The sequence below is a fragment of the Gymnodraco acuticeps genome, unplaced genomic scaffold (assembly GCF_902827175.1).
Source record: "Gymnodraco acuticeps unplaced genomic scaffold, fGymAcu1.1, whole genome shotgun sequence".
Lineage (NCBI taxonomy): Eukaryota > Metazoa > Chordata > Actinopteri > Perciformes > Bathydraconidae > Gymnodraco > Gymnodraco acuticeps.
Genome location: NW_022990334.1, coordinates 157,504 through 170,916, shown reverse-complemented (window position 1 = coordinate 170,916; position 13,413 = coordinate 157,504). Strand labels below are relative to the sequence as shown.

Here is a 13,413-nt window from a genome sequence, read left to right as displayed (position 1 = left end):
TTCCTCTTTTGGATCTAATGAGTGTCAACTAATGTGTGTGTGATAAGTGATACAAGATTAGATACTGTGTCAACTGTGAACAATCGATTAAGGGACTGTATGAAAATGAATAGTGGGTAGAGAATGCCGTAAAACAAGAAAGGGTGCTTTCGTTTTTTGGGGACAGCAGGGGACGTTTGTTTTATCTTTATAAATTGCTGTTTAGTTTTATCATTTATTTGCAAAAATAGTTAAAAGTCATGTTAAACGGTATGACCAAATAGATAGTTTTCATGTTCAGGACACGAGATCTGCCTCTCTGTCAGCGTTTCAATAATGTATTAATGTATTTTTCATGAACAATGCATATTGATCAACATCCCAAGTCAAATGCTAATGTCATCATGGGAACATGCTCACAATGACGATGCTAATATGCTAATTATTAGCATAAAAAGCTAGGCAAATGCTTAAAACCTGCCTTCTTTCTCAAATCCAGCAGGAAGTGGTGACTCAAGTGGCTTGAAAATAAGTGATGTTGAATGGAAGACTATGAGACATTGAACCCACTTTCGCCCTGGATGTATTGCTTAATTGTAAACATGAGTTTATTGTTTTAACTTTAGATTCAAATCTGCAATCTGTCTAATATCCATCAGGAAATCACTCAACTGGTTTGCAAAAATAAGTCAGATTGTATAGAAGACTATGAGAAAATGGGTTTGTCTGATTTGGTTGTTTTCTGTGTTAAGTCATTCACATGTTACCCTTCCACAGTGTTTTCAGTACATGAAAATTAATTGCTACATTTTGATAGCCTGGTAATGTTTTGTTCAGCGTTTTGGTTGCTCCACCCTCTTGAGTAACTTGTTGTTCCAAAATAAATAAATAAATGGTGCCGGCCACACTCTTGGCCTCAAAACCAGTGGGTGGAGCCACAGTGACCACATTAGGTTCTTATTCATATAGTCTATGATGTATGTTTAGTATGTATATGCTATCTTATTTTACGATGTTACTTTTCTAAAGGGGACTTAATGAAAACAACCTAAACACAAAGTACAGATGTGACTGATGGAAATGTCATTAGTTTGGAAGGTATTTGATCAAACAAAAACAAAAGTATTGGACAAAACATAACTTTGAACTGATGGTGGTGTCAGAGAAAAAGTCAGGGGATCACCGAAGAAAGAAAAATACATTGTCTAGGGACCTTGGATATCTGTACCAATCTGTAGCAATCCATCAATAGTTTAAAACTTTAAATATTTAGGGCTAGACTAAAGTTCTGCAGAGACAGATATGCACCCACATTGCTGTCCTTAGGTCCCTGCCACAAAAGGATAAGAGCAATCTCACTGGTGGCAGACATTTGAAATCTCGGTAGGGTAAAGTAAACACTATCATCCTTGAGGGGTAATTTGTAGCTCAGCCAGCAGTGATACAATTATCACACAAAACACACAGATTAAGATACTAAGATTATATTTGAGGTATACTACTAACCATTTGTACCAATTTTACACTGTTATTTGCATGTTATTGTAAGGGTATTGTAGTTTGTGGTTTAAAAAAGAAAACATTAATACTCCTGGAGAGTTCTTCCTTTTCTTTTTTTAAAGCAAAAGATAACATTTAGCCCTCCCTCACTAGCCTAATATCTTTCATACAGTCGCTATATTTAGGATATCATTTAAATTAGATCTTAATCAGGATGACATTCAGCCTGAAGAAAAACAGTGTATTAACAACCACGCTGTTCACACCCCGCAAACATCTGACCGCGTGTGTCTCTCTAAGACTGGAGGTGTGATCAGGTGGTGTGAAAAGCGTCTGCATTATAATGTTCCCCCAACACCTGGAGTCTCCTCTGTTGTTTATTCTGACGTGAGATCTCATTCAGACTGGACCTAACAGCATGGTAATTGGTGTTAGATTAGATTAAGTTATCCCAGCAGCTAAGTGATAAGCTAGCAGCAAACATAACACAAGGATCAGATAAAAAACTGACAATCGAGACGGTGAAAAGAGTTTAACGGTGATACACACTAAATCATGTCTCGGTCAAATGATCCATCCATGGAGTGAAACACTAACCTGCCTCGGGTGTTTATCTCCTCTCAAAATCTCCCTCCCATAATCCTCCTCTCTAGACCCATATTTCCTCTTTTTCCTCTCCTAATGCATCACACTCCTCTCTCTATTATTAATGTGATGATTAGCGGCTGAGAAGGGGTGAGATCATGGTTAATAAGAAGAATAAATAACTGGGGAAATGTAATTTGAGTTTAATGAAAAGTCTGGCTTCGGGTAGTGCCAAAGACTGATGAGCGGAGATGGCAGGTAAAAAGTGTGTGTGTGTGTGTGTGTGTGTGTGTGTGTGTGTGTGTGTGTGTGTGTGTGTGTGTGTGTGTGTGTGTGTGTGGTGTGTGTGTGTGTGTGTGTGTGTGTGTGTGTGTGTGTGTGTGTGTGTGTGTGTGTGTGTGTGTGTGTGCCCGGGCAACAGCATAGAGATGAGTATGACCTCATGCTTTGCACACACACTCACACGCTATCTCACTCCTTTTCTTTCTTACGAAAAAATAATTTCCCCCAAGTTATTGCAGCAATATATCGGATGGCATTTATGCTGACATCTGACATCCCCAGCACTCATATCACTGTGGTGCCCTGGGGGAGGATGTGTGTTTGATTTTGGCTCATCTAAACGCTTGTTTCATGTGAGGTGGGAAGGGGTTAATTCCTGGTACTGCCAAGAGGGAAGAAACACCTGCAGGAAAGTTTAGGTCTCCCCAGCTCCTCCTCCTCCTTGATAACATACACAGGTGTCAACAGAGCCGTGTTTCCTCAGTTACACACAGGGACATGTAAGCACCTGCCCAGAGGCTGCATGAACCTAAATATACCCTCACTGTTGAAACAGGACACAAAGTACATCTCTGCTAATGTCCTCTCATTAACACCAGATATGATTAAAAGCCTCTAATAGCCCTGTTTAATGTGCAGAGATTCAGCCAGACTTTGTAAAATGGTCCTTTAAGGATTCTTTTTTTAACCCTCATGGCAAAAGTTGTAAAACATTTTATATCAATATTAACAGCCTCTTTAAAGTCCGATGCTGAAACATTTTGGTCCAAAATATTTTCCTTCAAAGAAGTCTCTGCCGCTTTTATTAAAAATATAAAAAGACACTGAAACATTTAAGATATTATAGACGTAATGTCTTCAGCTAGGAAAAAGTGAGTCCTCCAGATTGGGTTCAGTTACAAATTAACTTTCCAGCTCTGCTCCACTAAACCAAAAATAAAGGGAGAAGAGCTGTCATTCATCCTATCAACACTAGGTGGTGACAAGCGCCTGGTTTGGAGTGATTGAGCAGCCGGTCATTATGTGTTCCTCTCGTCATGCTTCCAAGGTTTTTTTTTAAATCTTTGAAACTACTTTAAACAATCAGAAACATAACCCCTAAATCCCTTTTCCTTTTTTCTGTCCTGTCAGGTTTTCTGGGCCTGGCTTGAAGAGGTCGCACCCCGGCTCTGAGTCCCGAAGCAACAAACCCCCTGAGCCAATCATCAGCCAGATCATAGACAAACTCAAACACATCAACCAGGTGAGCTGTGTCCTGGTGTCTCTTCTACACCTTTTTTCATTCATAATTCCTGAGAGTTTTTGTTTTTAACTGTCTCTATTTTATGGTACGTTTTCACACTTAAGTGAGTTTCTTTGTGCCCTCTTCCCTGTGTGGGGTGTAGGGTCATTAGTTCTACGATTGATTTCCACGCTGTACGAAAGTGAAAATGTGAAAAGAAGATGCTTTCATGTAGCCTTTCTCGCTTAAATTAAAAGAAACTCCACTGAGAATCTGTACCCTTCTACAACACCTGGTTCTTTTAACCCCTCCCCCTAAACATTTTGGGGATTTGAAATGTCTGATTAGAAGTTATTTTGTGTCCCATCTGCACTGCTTTACAAAATGATTCCACAAAAATCCTACCAACTTGGCAACCGGACAAGGACAAGTCTTCTGAAGGTGATGGGGGTTGTTTTGACGGACAGAGTAACACAGTAAACCCCAGCTATCATCAAGGCCAAAGCCCCCTTTTTGTCCTGTTGCCATGGAAACCACCTTTTGGAGTGGGCTGGCGGAGCTGCTGGGATGCAGGCTTCACTCAGACTCTGTAGGTAGATGTATCAGCCCACAGATCTGTCTGTACTTCCTGCTTCTTCGTGGTTGCACTTGTAGCTGTCAACACGTCAAATGCTGACCCCCTTCTACCCCCCCCCCCCCCCCAACACAGGCAATCTTTCCAACTGTATAGCGTGGGTGCGTTTTTGTCTGCATATATGTGTTTGAGCTTCTGAGTGCTGCGGGCCTGTCACAGCGGATTACAATCCCTCTCTCCTGTTTAAACAACCTGGGAGATCCAAGGAACAACGGGGGACTTTCATGCGCTCCCCATCTGACAGCCAGAGACCCTCAAGAAAAATACAGAGGGTTGTGTTTTGGGACGCTGTCATTTTCCCAATTACTTATGCTGTATTACCTCATGCACACATGTGAGAGGCGATACTTGAACACGAGTGTCGTTTTTTCTCATTACCCACACAATTCATACTATGAGATGTCTGTAGCTTTCTCGTGGATGCATGCTTAAGATCTTGAACCTTGAGGTTGATACCGGGAAATGTCCTGAACAAGGGCTGCATTATATTACTGTTTGTGCATAGGTCTTAGCATCCTTTTGTTTAGGTAAATCATACCAATTGTGTCTTAATTTCTTTATGGCATCACTGACAAGTAATCTTTTATTAGAGCCACATTGCTAAAATGAAGTTCCTAAAGGCAAGAAACAAAAGCGGTCAGATAATCCGACATGTTATAAACAAGCATGCCAGATTGTTTTCAAACCATATATTTCCTCCCAACAACAGTAATAATTGACTGCTGACGTTTGTTTTGTGTTACCAATTAATTTAGCTAGCCTGTCCATTTTCCTTAAATCAATATAATTGTGTGCGTGTCCTTTGCCCTCCTGACTCTAACCTTCCCATGCCTCAGCCGTCAACTTGTTGAGTATAATGTTTTGAATACCAATAGGCATGTTGGCCAAAAACTACGCAAACAAAACCAAATGTAGATGTGTGTGTTTATGTGTAATACACTGGAATCACACACTAATCTTAAAAACACAGGACATGTACAAATACGCACTCTAATGAAATAAGCCTTTCAAAACTTCCTGCTCTGACAGGGACAAACATTTGTACCCGTGTGATTCCGAGCAGAGCCTCTGCACTGCAGACTGTTTACCATGGGGATCAGGTTCCTGATGGGCTTTTGATGAGATTCTGCAAGAAAATACAGTTTGGGGAAATGACCGGGCTTATTGTGTTACAGATAGATATTCAGACTATCCCTTAGAAACATGCACCCTCTCTGGGCATGTGTGTGTTCAGATGCTCTCAGTAACCTAACACTCGCCTCTCATTGGCTCCCAGGTCCCACTGATGATGTGGTGTACATGTGGACATTCATGTGGACATTCATGTGGGTTTGATTCTGTTTACATGATATTTATGCAGATCGACTATTCACATGGGAGCTTTTAATCCCGTATCTGATGACCGTACAACGGGGTCAAGCACATTTCTGCTTAAACTCCAACTTCTAGACTTTTAGATCTCCACATCAATAGGCTGGATTAACATCTGACTGCGCTTGATTGCATATTTATTTTTGCAGTAAAACTGTTTTTGGACTCACAGGCATTTGTGCAAAATTCCGATTACACAAATATTTGTACTTCAAATCATCACTATGTGAGGGATACACAAAATAACAGGAACGCCTTGCTACATGATGCAATATAATACAATAGTCTTGCAATAAAAACTCCCCTTGTCAAGTTCGCAATATTATGAATGTTCTCTTGTGCCTGAGAAAGCTCACTCAACTCTGTGGTCACTTTTGAGGTTTTTTATTTAGGGTGTTTATGTATCAATTTCCATTGTATTGTAAGCTTTTCCTGTTATTTTCCCCATCATTTGGATATTGAAATGTTCAAACATGGAAAAAATGTGTTGTTCCCTGCTAAAGTAAGCATGACACACCAGTGTACAGACAGTGAGGCTATACACACGGTGCTCTGAGCTAAATGCTAACATTCTGATGTAAAGCAAATTATAATGTATGGTTTTAGTGTAAGCATGCAAACATTTTATAATATTACTAAACTCAAAGTACAGCTGATGGTCATGAACAAAAGAATACTGGACTATAACTTTAAATGTTGAGCTATTGATACAAATGTTAATAGAAGTAATTAGAATCTATTCACAAGAAGACCATGAATGCACATCATCTGTATTTCTTTACAACATTCTGAGTCGTTCCAAATAGATGGTATTGAGAGATTTGACTAGATCAGTAAATATTTGAACCGGCTGGTGACACTAGAGGCTCCCATATTTTGCACTTAATAAGTCTAATGTGAGAGAATATCACACAATACATGTTTGTATTCAATGAAAAAGATATTAAATGTTATTTGACCAAGTTTTACACGTACTTAACATGTTTCCACACAGATTACCAATCGAACAATGCAACTGACATCAATTTGCCGGAAGAAAAAGACTGAACTTAAACATCAAACAAATAATACAAATAAGTATAAATGTATAGAGAAAAATATATAGAAATCAATTGAGAAGGATAAGTTAAGAAATAAGATAAGTGAAGTGCGTTACTATTAGTGGGCACATAATCCAAATAAAACACAGATTTTAATATTGATAAAAAAACTAAAATATAATTTGTTATAAAAGATCGGGTGAACTATGAACACTTTTAAATAAAACATTTTATATAATACTTATTGAAGTATAAAGCCTTTTTAAACCAATATACATATTTGTTATCATGATCATTGAAATGAATTAATCTGAAAACTCATTAACCTCCAGCAGAGTGGCACAGAAAAATCCCTGCACTTGAATACATCTTGGAATTAGCAAGTCATTTATTTATCCTCAGGCAACCACGAATCTCTTCCCCAAATTTCATAGCAATCCATCTAACCCTGGTTAAGGAATCAAATAGGTCAAACCAACCGACTGACATAAAGATCCACGATGATATAGAGTGACAAAAAACACATCTGCCAGCAATGAATGCATGATTTCAGAGTCAGACAACTTTATAATCCTGCTGTGTTTCACAAGGCTTGCTGCTCTGTTGTAAACAACCTCTGAAGGCACTGGAGAAAGTGATGTTGTTTAGTTAAAAGCACTTTTACAAGGTCTCCGCCTCCCCGCCAGTTGAAAGACCACCAGCTCTGGATGTTGCTGTTCTAAAAGCAAATGGACTAATTAACCATCTCATACGAGTGACCCGCCCTGTTTATAAGCGGAGTGTATGAGCACAACAATGAGATAGTGTGTGTGTAATGTTCCTGTAAGTCAACCAGGAGACTGCCATGCTGATTTAAAGTGCAGTATTTCAGTCTCGTGATGTCGTCTGATGTTTGAGCTCGGAGTACAGTATGTTCAGCTGCAGACTGAAGAATGTGTGCATTATTGTCCTTTTATATATTCAGCTCCACATTCAGGACATGGGTCACTCACATTCTGTTCTTTACAAGTCCTCTACGACTCTTTTATCCTGCGCACGTTTTCCATTTGAATGAGCTCTTGGCTCAAGCAGTGAGCACAATCAATGGTTCTTCCAGCATGTTCTGACCCACTTTTCTAACCGCGGATCAGTCTCAGCCCAGAGACTATGTCATAAAATATAGGGGCCACTTTCCCTAACAGTGAGGGGAACATGGGACCCCTCCAAAGAGTCCACTTCCTTCCAACTTTAATCCCCCTGATGTTTCATTCCTGCACTCCTAAGTGCTCCGTGATGATGGCCCTGTGAAATGCAAGTATGCAGCGGAAATGTGTCATTTCTCACGTTGTCAGTGTTGATCGGAGAATCTGCAGAAACAGACAGTCTGGCATGGAGAACCCTTGCCTTTGTGCCTCTGTGAGGTTAAACTAAACACTGAAAAGAAAAAAAGATGTCGGAGCCGGTCGCCTGAGCTTTATAAAACAACGCTTTCTCACGCCTATAGCAGCTGATGTCATAACTGAAACATGGCCAAGTTTAAAGTGAACTGTGCACTGTAAATGGATGAAGAGAAATGACTTTCTCCGTCGGTTATTGCTCCTCGACTTGGAATCTTTAAACAGCGCTGGACTGCGAGGAGCCAGGGACTTTTCTGTGACTGCTTACACTGTGTAGCACATTCCTGTGTGAGGTCCTGTCTGCACTCTGTGCCCTGTATATACATTATGCTAAACAGAGATCCTCAGTACCTAGTTACATCAAATAAACATAATTGTTACTTAGAAAATATCTAATTAAGTTGCTCTTACTAGTCAAAATATTGGTGATTACAAAGGGATTACATCCTGCTTTTCTAATAAAATCAATCTTAATTCAAGTTATATGAAATAACTTTAAGAGAAAGCCTGAAACGCCTCCTTTGGACTACTTTGTTTACTTCCGGAACATGGTGAAATCACTACGTAACTCTTGCCTTTCTATTGGCTATCGCTCCAACACATTGTACGTGATAGGCTAAGATGTAGGACATCTCTAAGCTCCTCTAATACGGCCGCTTTAAGTGCCGTTGCTTGAGTTTATGCTTTATGGACTTTATTGCTTTTTGGCCAAGTTTATAATGATTTTAAGAAAAGTACCTAAATGTACAGGGTACCTTGTAACCTATTACATTTTAAAAGTGACATTGCCGTTAAAGCTTTACGAGCTTTTATCAGCTGTGACGTAAAGTCTACGATGTTTCTGTGATGGCAGCTCTCACTGTTTTCTTAATGAGAACATCACTTTAAATGGTACGTTCTGTAAAGATCTGACCGAGTGAGTTCATTTCTCAGAGACGCATGTGGAGGCGGCGCTCCTAAATTAGAACATATTATTTTGATGATGTGTTCTTGCTCTGAGGAGATGAGTTTGTTTTTCTGAACATCTGTTTAACTTCCCAGAGTATCGGGTTTCTCCTCCGAACGACTAATCTCACAGGAGACGGTTGAGCTAGTGGCAAAATAGAGCAATTATGTGATTGCTCTTTGATTACAGAGCGTTTCCCACTCATTTGTCAGATGAGTTTGTCGTTTGGAGGGTCAGACCTCCTGGGATTATTCTGACAGCCTTTTCTTGGCTACATGACACTCTTTGGAGAGATACATTTGGAAAACCACGCAAAGGAAGACATTTTTGTTGAAGATTTGTATTAATCCCTCCCGGCAAAACACAATTATTTAATGTTTCACTGATACAATTGCTCTGTCATTTAAAGAATAACAATCATCTTCCGTTTTGGTGCCAAAGCATTTATTTGTGCACCTCTTTCCCATGTTTTAGCCTTTCCTTCCATCGGTCTTTATCTCTCCCTGTTCCTCTGCCTTTCTTTCCATCTCCCCAGCTGTGCTGAGTTGTGTGTGACAGACTCCAGCCCTGTCGCCCTCCCCTCCTCCCCCCTCCTCTCCTAAGCCCCCTAGGTCCCCCTCTCCTCTCCCTCCAGCTTCCCAGTCTAATTGAAGCCAGAACCTGGGAAAATCCTGCAGGTAGGACAGGAATCCAGGGTGGAAAATAAACCAGATCCCGAGCGCCACAAATTCCATCACGCAGTCTCACTTCCTCCGAGGCAGCAGAGCCTGGGCAGCGTGTGCTCGACACCTCGTGTATTCCCGTGCAGAACACACTCTTTAATATATAACTCACACACACACTTAGGCTGGGACAGTTTTTACTGTGCAGCCGTTAATCTTATACACACGTAGTTAGGAATATGACTGGAGCAGATACATTTCCAGCTCATATGCAGTGGTGACACATACAAGTGGCTATGAAACAAACACTTCAAATAGGCTTTGAAATGTATGATTAAATGCTGCGTCGAGCGTATTGTAATTACAGCAGATATAAAATGTTAGCCTCATCATGATGGTGGCCTTTTTTCCTACATGGTGTGCTTACTATTAGCCTAATAGACACCATGGGTGTCAGACCAGGCCTGCTGTTTTGTAAACGTAGACTCGCTAACCTGGCCATTATGTTTGCTCCAGTCAAAGAGTCTGACTTCTGTTTGATGTTATTTACTGAGGGTTTTTGAAGCGTTATTTAATATATCCCCTCTGGGCCTTCGTCCTCTCGCCTTCCTAGTTTTTATGTGCGTGCAGTACGACTGCACTGGAAGCAGAGGAGGAAGGAGAGCTGTTATGCCGCTATATTTGTGTGCGGGGATAAGCCATGAGGGTTCTTTAAATGAAGTGTGACACCTGGTGTAAACCTCGGAGGGGCTGCGGGGCGTTTGTGTGCGTCTCCCTGTCAGAGCACCACACACGCATTTTATCCTCTCGCTTTCCGGAGACTTCTGACTTCACGGTAAGTTTAGCATTTGGGGAGTTATGGTTACTTAACTTTAGGAATCCATCTATCTGATATCCCCCCTTCTACCTCTCCCACCCTGGCTTCTCCCCTGCTGGCTGGGAGGTCAGACAGAGCATGTGAGGGCCTTTTCCCTCCCAATTAGTCAGCCTCCTAATGAGGCCCAACCATCGCTTCTCCCACTGCCACCCATTCCTCCGTACCTCCATACCTCCACATCTCCCTCCCTCACTGTCCCCTTCTTCTCCCCCACCACCATCAGCCCTGAGACCTAAGCCGGGGTCGTTCTCTCCCCCCCACTCTGCCTCCTTCTTTGCTCCCACACCACTACCACCCCACTGGGTGTAATTATCACGCAGCCGGCTTATAAAAACCCTGGCTCGCTAACCAGGAACCACAACACACACACACACACACACACACACACACACACACCACACCACACACACAAAGGTAAAAACAGTGTGTGAGCTTTTCATCCCTCCCATATAATATTCCTGTGCTGATCCTTCTTGTTTTGTGGAGCTGTCAGGGAGCTGAGACATGAACAGCTGAGTCTTCCTGCTGCGGTCTCTGATCTGATCTGCACATCCTGGACTTGTTGTCACTGGGCACAGTCACGTGTTCGGATCCCCCCCCGAAAGAGGTCAGGGGTCACACTTCCTGTTTCCTGTCTCTGCTAGGTCATCAGAGGGTCTCCCTGTGAGGGTCAGAGACCTCCTCTGTTCCTTCTCTGCCTTTTGTTTGAGGCAGCGGTGCTCTGGGGGGCACAGAGGAGTTGAGGCTCCTTTCTGGACCTGTCAAAGTGTTAGCGCTCGCTGACTTTATCATTCCCTCACATGCTCCCATCTTTTCATCTTTCTAGAAACTCATACCTTGACAGTATGGGGTGGATCCTCTGATCCTACATTGCTATTTTCCATCACTCTCTAGCCATTTTTCTCTGGGTTTCTTTAAGCTACATGCTATGCTAACCAGAATAGCTTCTTGTAGCTCCACAGCCCACTGAACCACTCCACCTTTTATTATATTAAACGTTTACCCAACCTCATGTCTGTTGGCTCCCGCTAGGTGTGATCATGGGACGCACAGCCACAGTCTGCTAATGTCGAAAACTGTAGGGTCTCTCAGCAACACATGACTCTGGGAACCACGGCGATAACGTGTAAAGCAGACGAGCAGCAGACAAAAAGAGATTGTCTGAGAGGCGTAATCTGATTTAGCAACCAGTGGCCTGTGCAGGAACGGGATGTTTTAAACTATTAAACCCCATGCAGACAATCGGGCACATTCACAGACATAAGTCAAGATTTTCATTTGGTTAGCTTCAAATAAGATTGAAAATTGTTGTCATACCAGATATATTTAAGCGGGACTTAACCCTGTGTGTGCAGGCCATGCCTTGAACTGAGGACGTCTGGAAAAACAAGGAATGGTTTATTCTTACAAAAGATGAACTGGAAAACATTTTGGTAATCTTCTATCTTAAGTATATGTCAAAGGTTTTAGAGTTTTTATTAGCTTTTCAAAGATGATCCACCAGAAGTCCTTGCCAACAAAGTAGAAACATTCATCCAGGTTTCGGTCCAAACTAGAGAGATCTGGAAATAGCCTTGTAGGCTTAGTCAGTAAGGTGGAGTGGACACACGCCCAGTTTAACACTCGACTGGAGAGCTCTTTCTTCCCTCTCTCTCTGTTTTCTGTTCCAACTGGAATTAACATCAGGAAATTAATCTTGTCTGCATTAACTATCTGAGGCTGGGCTCCCGTTGCGTGACATACCCGACCGCGGGGAGATAGAGGAAGAGAAATAAAGTAACAGAGAGAAGAATGGGAGAGCATAGGTCTCCCTTTTTACTTTTCGGATTCAATCAAAGTTGAGTAATGACAGTGGGTGGCTAAGGAGCTTTCCATGACTCACGGTGTGGAAACAGCCTCCTGTCATTCCTCCGTCTGTCCGCCGTTCTCCCACGGTGTCCCTCATTCATTCTCCTGCGTTTCCTGTCCAAACAGCACGTCTGCTAACTTGATACATGCACAGCAGTTCAGTATACATGTGGGGATTAGGTGAAAGGAAAGTCCATTTCCTTCATTTATCACGAAAGAATCATCTGTGTTGAAAAGGCATGTGTTGGATATGTCTAACACAGTGACCTGGGGAACAGCTCTTACACTGATTCAAAAATATACAGTCTGCTGTACAGTTTTTTTTGGCTTTAATGGAGCTTTCAGATAAATATCAGAACATTAAATCCACAGGGTAAAATGCAGCAGTTCATTAAGTATATTTATAGTATGCCGTCACATGATAAAAGACGACTTCCCTAACTTTAGAAGTGGATTCTCTGTTACCTTAAACAATTAAAGGATAACTTCAGTTTATTACAGTTCAGGTCTTATTTTCTTAATTTTGGCCACATATTTTATTGGGAATGATAAGATTGTAGTCACCAAACAGGTGCTACCCACAAGAATTATGAGAGTGGTGAGAGTGAACTAGAGAAGTAAAGGTGAGGGTAATAAAACCAAAATCAAATAGCTGAATGAAATACCAGTATGTATGCACAACTTCAATTTGTGCTCCAAAAAACTGCAAACACCACAGATTTGGCAGAACATTTATTTGTTGGTTTTGGTTTTGGTGGAGAACTGTGAATCCTTAAAAGCCAAATGTGAAAAAGTGCAATTAGAAACAGTCAATAAGTTACATAAAGGAAGCATGTAACTTCAAAGTCCTCTGAAGCATCTGCTCTGCTGAAGACACAAAAAATGGTGGCAGATTTAAATATGACTTTTTACTCCACAAAGATCGGATGCAACCTTACATATTAATACATTAAACAAACTGAATAAAAGTATCTTCACATTGAGTTTTCTTGTTTTTCAACCGCTTTTTCAATTATGTAATCTCGGGGCGCCCTTTTCTTCTGCAATGGTATTATGGTATTTGACTGGAGAATTGCTCCACCTCCTTCTTA

At 41.3% G+C, this 13,413-nt stretch overlaps 1 protein-coding gene across 1 annotated transcript in view; it reads left to right on the top strand.

Moving 5' to 3' along the window:
• Positions 1-13,413, top strand: part of gpc3 (glypican 3) — a 192,350-nt gene that overhangs the window by 142,455 nt on the left and 36,482 nt on the right. Inside the window, 1 exon segment of the mRNA XM_034223265.1 lies at positions 3,478-3,589. Coding sequence (XP_034079156.1) covers positions 3,478-3,589 — 112 coding nt within the window.